General features: G+C 27.2%; 1 protein-coding gene across 1 annotated transcript; it reads left to right on the top strand.

Moving 5' to 3' along the window:
• Positions 1 to 11352: 11352 nt before the first annotated feature.
• Positions 11353 to 11517, top strand: B0T23DRAFT_322717 (uncharacterized protein; the record flags this gene model as incomplete). Its single annotated transcript, XM_062835317.1, has 1 exon — positions 11353 to 11517. One exon carries the CDS (start codon positions 11353 to 11355, stop codon positions 11515 to 11517), a length of 165 nt encoding a protein of 54 aa, XP_062689537.1.
• Positions 11518 to 11767: the final 250 nt, after the last annotated feature.

Raw genomic sequence — 11767 nt, 5'->3', positions numbered from 1 at the left:
AGACCTTGGTCAAATTTCTAAATTATATAATTATTTTAAATATTATAATATTTCTATAGTATTTACTACAAATTAATAATAATTAAATACTCTATTCAATCAATATTAATTATAAATAATTAAACTTAATTGAACTCTACTATTAAATACTAACGTCTAACAGCTTAGATAGCTCAAAAAGCTCGTCAAACGAGGAAATTAATAATACTTCGATAACTCGCTACTCTTTTACTCTCTATTCTCTCGCCCTCGCCACCCAATACCTTCCCAACTCAATATTACTATTATTATTATTAGTAACCTTAATACAACTATATACTTCGTCTTAGGTATCGAACTACTTAATATTAGGCCCCTCCTTATATTAGGAATAATTATACCGCGCCGATACTTATATAGGTTAAGTATTCTTTCATTTACTATAGAGCGCTATTACCTTTTTACTAACTCTTTTACCCTAGGCTATCCTAATTAATAATAAACTCAATAGAATAGGTTCATTACTAAACGGACTACCCTATTTAAAGGAGCGACCTTTAAATATACCCTTAGCGGCCGGACGAAGATATAAATATTTATTTACCGTATCCTAATATAATAATTAATATAGGGTTACTCTAGGGGAAGGATAATAATAATTTTACCTATTATTATACTAAATATAAAAATAGATAATAATTATCCTTTATAACTAAGACCGTTTTACCAACTTCCTTCTTTACCGCCATCTCATAGGCATACGGGAAGCTATATTGCGCTCTAAATTACTTAATATAAAGTTTAAGAAGTATACTAGGATAATTCGTAATAGAGAAGGTAGCTTTCAACTAATTATATTAACGTATAAGTAATTTATATACTTATAATATAATATTAAGAGGAATATTACCTACCTATAGGCGCCCGATCTAATCTATATATATATAAAATAACAATTTAATAATAACCTCTTTAAAGTAAGTATAATAACGGATAATATACTAATTACTAATTCAATAAAAATCAACTAGACCGCTACGAACTAATAACCTATACAATTTTAAAGAGCTATTATTGGATTTACTTAAAAATAGTTCTCAGACACCGGTGCGATGCTGGATCCTCAGCTCAAGCAATGCCCGGTGTATATTGAAGCGTGCTTTGGATCCACCTACTAAGAAATACTAAGCCGGGAAGCACGGGAAAATTCTTGGCACCCAATTTTAATTCGAGGGTACAATACTAACCAAAGCATCACCAGATCTGACTCTTTTGAAGGGATTTCTATTATTTTGACTATAAACTCAGCTGCAAATATAGTAAACACGCTCAAAACGCTCCAATCAACCCATATAGTCTACTTCCAACTACCCTACTATCACCAGCCCCCCCGGAGTGCTATAGGAACGCCCGTAGTATAGTAGTATAAAGGACGCTCTTACTATTATTAGTATAAGTATATAAAGAGTTCTCGTATTTAACTCCCTATTAGTAACTAATTTTTTATTTAAATACTTAATTATTATACTACTAACCTTTCTCAAATTATTCTCATTTTCCAATTTGTCCGTTATAGGTATCCGTTAATTGGGGGAATAGGAGATGTAAAACCGCTATAAGACGTACTATCTCTCGGTACCGTTAACGGTTGTTCTAAAAAAGGGTATATTATAAGGTATTCGATTAGGGTACGCGGAATAAATCGAATTGAACTCCTTTCTTTTTTTTTTTTTGGAAGCTAGTAGTAAAATTCAATTACTTAAATACCGAATTAGAATAATCTAAATTATAATTAATAATAAGGGTAACATACTACTTTAGCCGGATAGAGAGAGAAAATTGCTTAATAGTAGCAGTCTTTTTATAAAGAAGTTTATTTATAGTTAATAATACTATTTTAATACCAATTTAACTTTTAGTAGTAATAATATACTAACGTTTAATAGCAATTAAATTATAGCGTTCTTTTTCTTCTTTTAATATATTGTTAAAACGCTCCTTAAATTCGAAATTATTATTTTTAAAAATAATAGATATAATTAGTAGTAATTAATAAAAATAATAAAAAATTGAATATAAGAGAAAGAGGGAGAGGGAGGGGGAGAGGGAAAAAAAGAGAAAGAAGTATTAGATATAAAATGAAATAGAAGGAGCAATTATAAATATTATTAATAGAAGGAATATTTAAAAGTATTATTTATATTATATTTATTTAAGGTCGGTATTAAATTGGAAGTAGTAATATTAGGTACCCGGAGTCTTGGTATTTAGATATCCGGAATTGGAAGTTTCTTTAGTAATTTCCTTACTTTATTAGTAATTCGTATAATAAAAGTACGGTTTAAAATAATCTATAGAACATTTAAATTAAAAGGTTTATTAAATATAAGGCTTTGTAAAGTTTTAACCCGAGAGTAAACTATATATATAAACCCAATTTAAAAGTCCTTCTTAGAAATATCTAATACTGCTATATTAAGTGTAAATCCCTATAATTTATATACTATAATAGTATATACTATTATTAAGGGAAATTGTATCCTTTTATATTGGGTATTCCTATATAAAATAAAGTTTCGTATAATACAGAAGATAGGTACTATATTTTCGAACCTTTCTTAATTTAAATCAGGAAAGTAATATAGATTAATATACTAATTAAATTTAACTAGTATAATAAAAGGGGTTTTATAAGGATGTTCTTCATTAGGTATATTTTAATTAGGAAAAGTACTATCCTAAGTAATATTAAAAATAGTATTTAATATATTATTAATTAAATTAATTTTAGTTTAAAGATTCTTAATAAATATTACCTAACTTCCTATTATTAAGGGGAAGTTAAATTGTAAATTATTAATTTTAATAGAATTAATGTTTTTAGCATTAGTTCCCTCGTAGTTAGTAGGAAGTATAAAGCATAGTTAATATAAGGCTTCTATATACTTAATATTATATATAGCTACATCACTACGTTTTAGGTAAATTCGAAGAGTATATTCGAATTGAGCGGCCTCCTTATTAAGTAATCGTATCTTTATCCAAATATATAAAAATTCCTAATATTAATAAGTAGGTTAATTATTCCGTAATCCTTCGAATATATTCTTAAATGGGGCTTGATTATTACCCTATTATTATATAATTTATTATAGTTTATTAGTTTTATTGAAAGCGTAGTAATAATTATAACTACCGGCTTCGATTATTAGCAAGACTGCCTGATTATAAAAAAGGGATTTCTACATTACGGGCGCTAGTTAGTAGAAATTACTAAGCAGTAGAATGCTTCTACTACCAAAAAATATATTCTAGTATTTAAGAAAAGTTTATTAAAGCTTTTAATTAATAAAATTAATAATTTAAAGTCCTAATATCGATTTTTTATTAATAATAAAATATTAATATAACTATAGTTTAGTTTAGAGTTGAGTAAGATTAACACCTTCTAAAATTGTAATAGCTACTTTAGGATTATTAGGGTTAATATTCTTAAGTATAATAGAAAGTTTGAATAAGGAATATAAAGTCTGCCTATTGATATTATTAGCTACTATACTAGTAAGAGTACTACGGATAATAGGATTACCTTTCCTTCGATTTATAATTATTTATTCTAATTTAAAAAATAGAAGTTTAATAAGATGTAACTTACTAGTACCTCTACGGCTATTAATTTGTAAAAGTAGAGGTAGGATACGACGACGGTATTCTATATTATTATTACAATCTAGAATGGACTAATAATAAGTAATAAACTTATTAAAAATAACCTTTTAAATTAGATTAAAATTATTAATAGTCGAAGTAATAATAGTAGGCGCATTTACTATTAAATAAACATTATCGACTTTTATATTACACTAATAATCCTATACCAGTAGGAGCAGATCTTAATAATCTAAGTGGTTATATTAATTATATAAAATATTTTAATCCTAGAATCTAAGTATTTTAAAGTCCCTATTATCCTTAGTTCGTTAATAAGCTGGAAATTCTCTAACTAATACCTACTATAATTCTTATTATTTCTCTTCTTTAATAGGAAATTTAAATTTATTATTAGGTTCTCTATTTAATAAATTACTATAATAATTATGAGAATAATCTATATTACCGGTAAAAATTTTTATATAAATAAAATATATATTAGAGTACGTCTTTAATTCTTAAATCCTATCTATACTATAAATATTAAATAAATTTAATTAAGTACGATAAGGATAATACAATATTAATTTAACTCTATACCAATCTTTATATTAAGTTTAATCCTCTATATCGGATTTATATATAGGATAATAGTTGAATACCCTCTTTTTAATATAATTACTTAAACAGCGATTATTATTAAATCGGGTAAGCTACTTAAAATAACTGATATTTTCAAAGTTATTTGGGCGAAATAAGTCTTTAAAATATTAATTGAAAATTTAAATTAATTAACTTTATTTAATAAGTATTCTGGGTCTAGGAATTCTATTAGGATAATAATAATTTATATTAATAATTTTATAAGTATTTTAATTAAATTGTAGATTAAAAAGAAAATGATTAATTTCTTAAGCAGACCAATCTCTTTTAATAATTAATTAATTTATTATTTTTATAGTAAAAGAAATAATAGGGTTATTAAGAGTAACTTAGGGGGTAATCTATTAAGCGATCTCTTTAAAAGGCCTTAACTATTTCTCTACCTTTAAATAGTATTTAGCAATATAATTAACAACAGCATTATAGCTAGTATATAACTAAATATCTATATTAGCACGCTATATTAGGGTAACGGTTCGATTATAATTATTTATACGGTTATTATTCCTTATCTTATCGTATAACTAATACTTTAGGTTAAGACTATATATAAAATATACTTCTAAATAGTAATTTTTAGGAAAGTAAAACCGGTATACTTTAAATATTAAATCCTCGGGACGAAGAGTACTTTAATTAAACTATTTAATACGAAAGTAATAATCGTCGGTATACCGGCTATAATATTATATTCTATTAACTATACAAAATAGAAGGTTAAAGGTAGGGGGATATATACCTTCCTCTTCCGGGCTATTACCTACAATAATAAATAATAAATCTCTTTTATTCTATTAATTAAGTTTTTCTACCTCCGGGTTAAAAGTAATTATATAATAACCCTATAGTTCTACAAACTCCCGCCGTACATTCTCATCGGTTAATTTAAGTGCCTTAATATATAATACCTAATAAATATTATAATTATAGCCACTACCCCTTACCTAAAATTCAATATAGTACTACCAATCTTCGATTTTAAACTTTAATATTAAAATATATTATTTGAATAATTCAAAGCGTCGTTCCAAATAGTATATAGTAATATAAAGGTTTTCCTTAAGGTTCTTTCTTACAATTCTATTACGATCTTAGATAGAAGCAACCTTCTATTCCTTATAGTTAGATATATACCGAATAAGGCTATCCCAATACGTATTGGCTGCACTAAATATTATAAATATAGTTAATATATTTAAAGTTTAAATATAGGTATAAAGTTCACAACTCTTTCGAATCTAATATAATTATATACCCTATATAATATTAGAAAACCGTATAACCGAATTAAGCAGCCGATATACCTTAGGAATATCAGTTTCAATTACTTTCCTTAATTATTTAATATTAATTAAACCCTTGTTATTTGTATTACTACGATTAGAGTAGACGAAGAATTAATTCTCTAAATTAATTTATTTACGTATTAATATATTAAAGATAACGAAAGGGAATTAGTAGTATCGTGCAAAATAATTATTATACTACTTAAGAGTATATTTAATATAATCCTTAAAATTAATAAATTATACTCGGGGTTTAATAAAATTAGCTTTACTTTAAGGATAGAAGGTTAGAAATATCTATAATAGAATAGGCTAAGATCTATTCCATTCCCTTATAAGAGTATTGCGTAAGGGACTGGATTTAAGGAATAATTGAACTAGAGGGTATTAGCCGGAAGTAAATTAAATTAGTATATTATTAACTTAAATACTAATTTAAGCAGGTTGTCCTCTACCCAATTATTAACGAAATTATTCTATATCTACCTAATTAACTATAAGGTTGGGGAGGGCGGCGACTTCTAGCTCGAAAATATTATCCTCCTCTTTATTATCCTTTAATTATTTATCGAAATTAAGATTATTATCTTCAGGGAAATTATTAGGGTCGATTTTATAGACTACTGAATCGTTATATATATTACTATTAAGAAATCGTTCCAACTCTTTAAACCGGGCCTTAATAATTTTAATATCCCTATATCCAGGGTAATTGGTTTTTAAATAGTCGAGCCAGACACGAAACTTATTAGAATTAACTATTATAGCCTATCTAATTCTTTTAGTAATATAAAGTTCATCCCTAGCCCTATAAGGTCGAAGGATAATAATATCGAAATTATAGGGTAATAAAGGTAATTAGTAATAAGTATAACTAATATTACAAAGGAAATTAATAATATAGCCGGAATATTTATACTAGGAATCCTTAATAACTTAGACACTAATAAAAATATATACCCGGGCAATAAGTTATTCTTCGACTTAGTTAAATGCTAGTAAATCGGGAATATTACCAAAATTTAGGTTATTTTCGACATTAAAGTAAAAAGGGTCGTCGGGAACTCTTCGGTTATTACAGTTATAATACTAATAATAATATCCGGTAGTAATATATATATTAAACTATCTCTCTTTATATTGTAGATACTATTCTATATTATCTTCTTTTTTAATTATTTAAAATGCTTTAATTATATCGAAATCGATTTTAGAGATGGCTATTGCTAATAGATTTTTAGGTCTATAATATAAGAGATCCTTTTTAAATTTAATACCGGGAAGTCCGGGGAATTAGTAAGGCCGGAGGGGAAATAGTAGTACTAATTATTTAAAGGTAAGTTTAAGAATAAGTAATATATTAGGCTACTATCGTAGATTTCGATATTAGCGAGGTGGTAGAGGCTAGGATATTAGTAGTTTAGGAGCAAGATTATAATTATAATATAAATTATAAATTTCAAATTCTTCTTTATTATCAGGATTGAAAAATAACTTATATATAAATACTCTTCGGCAATGTAAATAGAATTTGTTTTTAAAGTTAGTATTCCTATATAGTAGATCTAGTCGGTAATACTTACAAAATCTAAATTCAATATGCCTATTTACTATAACACAAGTAATATTATATATTAGGTAAAAGAAATAGTCGTCCGGGTTTAGATTTAAATTTAAATTTAAATTTAGGTTAGGGTTCTAATTAAGGTTAAAATTATTATCTTCTATATTATTTTCCTAATTATTATCCCTATTATAAATATTAATATTATATTGTCTTTAATTACTAAGGGAAGGTATAAGTAAAATTTATTTATTATTACAACGATAATAACGATAATTACGCCGGATTTGATTAATTTAGCGGCGGGCTACGGCAGTATTAGGCAAATCCTATACAAAGTAAGTAAGATTAGCTATATTTATAATTTAAGGTATTTATTATTTTAGATATATTTGTGAATTCTTACTTATAGGAAAGAAAGGAGTGATTGAATATATAATACGGTTTCGATTTTGAAATTATTTATTAATATTAATAATTCTTCGAGATTATTGTATTAGTTAGGCTAGTGCCGGTATTAGTGCCGGTACTATCAATAGCGGTACTTAGGCTAGTACCGGGGCCGGTACTAAGGGTCTTTAGCACGGCATTAGTATAAGCAGTACTATCGGTAGTAGTACTATTGGTAGTACTATAGGCAGAAATAATTATAGTTCCCGCTCTAGTAACTTATTAAATTCTTCCTTATAATATTTATATTAAAGTCGAAGTAGTAACAATCTTAATTAAAGAGGAGCTAGCGGTTACTATACTAGCCGCAATACTAGTAGAAGTCGATTAGGAGGAGGAAATAGTTCGGTAATATCTCTCTTCTTATAATATATAGCCTATTAATAATATTAATTATTCAATAGGCCGGCTAACTAATATTACCCGAATCGTACCCGCAACCCCCCGCGGCTCGGATCTTAATTTTTAAGGGTACTATTTACCCGTAAATAGTAGATTAATATAGTATACTAAGTTTATAGTAGGATTTACGTATTTTGAAAGATTTACTATTAAGTAGATAATATTAATTGGCTAGTAAAAGGAACGTTAGGGATAATAATAAACGACCTAATAGAAATTTACTTCTATTTATTTATTATAATATTCTTTATAATTTTATACGAACTTAATAGGATCTCGCTTATTAACAAACTCAACATCGGGTTTATATTAATAATACGTCTTATAATATTTAGTACGTACATTTATAATAATAATAATAAAAGGAAAGATATATAAACCCCTAAAATAAATAAATAAATATTAAAAAGGTAATCCCTAGAGAAAAGGAAATCCTCTATACTTACAATAATATATTAGTAAAAATAAATAAATAAATAAGAAGGGGAGAATTAATTCAATAAACGGGATTTAGAAAATAGGATCCATATTTACTATTAAATTTAGGGCAGTACTTATACCGATTTAGAAAATCGGGATCTACATTTACTATCGAATTTAGGGTAATACCGACCTAATAGTAGGTTTTTATTAATTTTCTTTCGAAGGTAGAATTTAGGTTAGTAATTAGTAAGATAATCTATCCAACAGTCTATATACATACCGAAATAATTCAGTTATTCTAGAGTTTGAGAATATGATAAATTATTTCGTTATATTTCGTTATAAATATAAACTTCGATTAATTCTAAAGTACTTAATTATTAGCCTTAATAGTCTTATAAGGGCCAATACTCCTTTCTTTCGAAAGTAAAATTGTAGGTTAGTAATAAATAGAAGAATTTAAAATTCGAAATGGGGGGGAAGCGAAATTCTTATACTCCTCGCAAGCTAATTTACCGATTACTTATCGCTTACTAATCGTTTACCAAATAGGGAGATTATTACTTTATAATAATAGGCGTTTATAGTCGTTATAATAATTTATCTAACGGTAAACTAGGTATTAAGATTGAATTGCAGTAATAATATTAGTATCGTTATTAGTAGAAGGTTAAAAATCGAAGTTAAATAGTGGAAAGTTAAAAATCGAGGTTGAATGGTAGGAGGGTTGCGACGTAAATAGCTGGCTAGTACGGGTATTAGACCGATTAATAGCGTTGGTATTAGGTATTTACTAGCCGTCTACTAGACTTATTAGTTAATTGTTATTTAGAAATAGAAAGACCTAGTATATTTTGGCGCGGACTATTAGAAATACTATCCCTGAGTTGACTAATTAAAAGCTGGTTTGGTAAGATGCTTAAGCTAACGGTAGGGCCGTGCTACGGATCTGACCAATGAGAGCCCAGGAAACTTTTTGCATAGAGACCTAATTTAGACGAACCGTCCCTCAATAGTCCGTTCGGTGGATGCGGGTCATGAACCATGAGCCCCTCTGAGACAGTGAATATCATCCACCTCTGAACAATTGAAGCACGCTTCAATAATATAATCTATTACCCACAATTAAAGTAATACCTAGTATAGCATCCAACCCACTCTCTCTTATAAGGAAGTAAATCAATTATAATCTACTTAATAATAATTTCCTAGTCCTCTCCAAATTAATATTATAGAAGAAACATAATACTTTTGAACTCTATTATTAATAGGATATAAATTATATACTACTATATATAAAAGAACTCTACCCTTGTATTAGCAACCTTATTAGGAAGCGGACCAAACCTAACCCACATCCTAATAACTATTTTAACCTTCTAATATATATAATATAATTATTAAAATCATTTTAATTATCCTAATTAATTAATTCTCGATATAGCTATTATATAAATAAAAATAAACTATCAAAATTATTACTACTATCCTCCTCCTCTATAGATTCGTCGTAATTCTCCTTATCATCCTTATCGTACTCGTACTCGCCATTTAAATCCATACGCTACCAATCATTTTTAAGGTGCTTAACTATATTATAATTAATATACTATACGCAACGTTAACGTTAAATATTTAGGAAAATTCAATTAATCGCTCTAATAAATTAATTATTACCGTCAATAATAATAACCAACAGCTCAAGGATTAACAACTCCTCTATTATCTTCCTAATATAGTCAATAAGTTAGCTAAATCCTTCGTCCTTTTTATTATTAATAACTATTTAAAAGATTAGTATAAATAACTTTTCAAGGGTAATTGCAATACCCTACACAACTAGCATATAGTAACAGTTCGTCTTATATATAATATTAAATAGTAAAGTGTATAGATATCATTTCTATATTTTTTATTACTTCTTTAAATACTAAAAACTATAGCGTAATATACTAGGGTCTTCCTCCTATTACCCTTCGTCGCCTATATAGTAATTAAAGAAATAGTATTTAAATATAATAAATTTATTATTTTCGAAAGTATATACAAATCCTTATATATCAACATACCCCCCATTATCTTATCGGCGTATCCTTTATCGCATATTCTCAAGGTCCTTATACGTAAAAAGCAATTTAGAATATCGCTTTTTAATAATTATATATATAATTTATATACTTAACTCCTATTAACGAAGGAAATTCGCAATATCCTTATAACTATCCATATCAAAAAACCATTATCTAAAGATTAAATAACTTAACAGGTCGCGTAATAGAGGATAGCCTTTATATATATAATCGATTGCCCGGATAATATATTTATAACTATTCTTCTTCAAATATTATACTATAATATAGAAGGGACATTTATTAACAATCTTTCGAATAATTATACATTGTTTCTTATAAGGGTTAATATTTATATTGGGTATAAGTTCGGTGTAATTACATTGAAAGACTTTATAATAGAGTTCGTTAATATATAGTCCCTTCTTAAAATAATCGGTACGAAGTATAAATACCCTAAATCTATACCGGCGATATATTTCAATAACCTTAAGTATTATAAAATTTAAATCGGTAGGTAGTAAAATAAAAGCGCTATCATTAGGAAGAATAATCTACTCAATATCACTATTAAAAAAGGTATAATTACTTATAAAAATAAACGATAAAGAAGTCGAATCGCAACGACGGCGAGGTTGCATTGAAAAGGGGGCATTCCGGGAAGTTTGAAACGGCATCTATTAACTATTAGCAATTACACACAATCAAAAGCAATTGCAAATAATCGAAATTAATGAATTTAGGTGAAATTACATACATTAAGGGTATTGAGGGTATAACAGAGGTAGTATAGTTGGTACGCGACGTACAAATAGCTAGCGGTGTGGATGGGGTGTAAATGGCCGTGTGAAAAAGAGTAAAAAAAATGACTAAGTTAGAGGAAATGTTACGTGCATTGAAAAAACGAAATTTTGCGGGTAAAAACGGGATTTACGATGTCAGGTGTTATCGGCTATTTGGGCCCACTATTTTAGGTTTTTGGGTATATATAGGGAATGGGGTGGGTGTGCGGAGGGTTACTCTTTTGTAAACCGAAAATTCGCTAATCGTCTTACCGACCTACCGGTCGAATAACTCTATAAATTTAAATTATATACTATAGGCGGGTACAACGGATAATATAGCGAAACTATTAATTTATACTTCTATAGTATATTATAGGTTTAGAGTAGGATTCTTCCTAACGAAGTAATAATAGTTATCAATTTAGAATACAATCTTATCCTTAATGAATATTGAATACAACGTTATAGGATTCTAATAGATATTTATAATTAATG

The sequence above is a fragment of the Neurospora hispaniola genome, assembly GCF_033458365.1.
Source record: "Neurospora hispaniola strain FGSC 10403 chromosome Unknown B0T23scaffold_7, whole genome shotgun sequence".
Taxonomy (NCBI): Eukaryota; Fungi; Ascomycota; class Sordariomycetes; order Sordariales; family Sordariaceae; genus Neurospora; species Neurospora hispaniola.
Note: the sequence above shows the minus strand (reverse complement) of the source record. Positions and strands in the feature narration are given on the sequence as shown.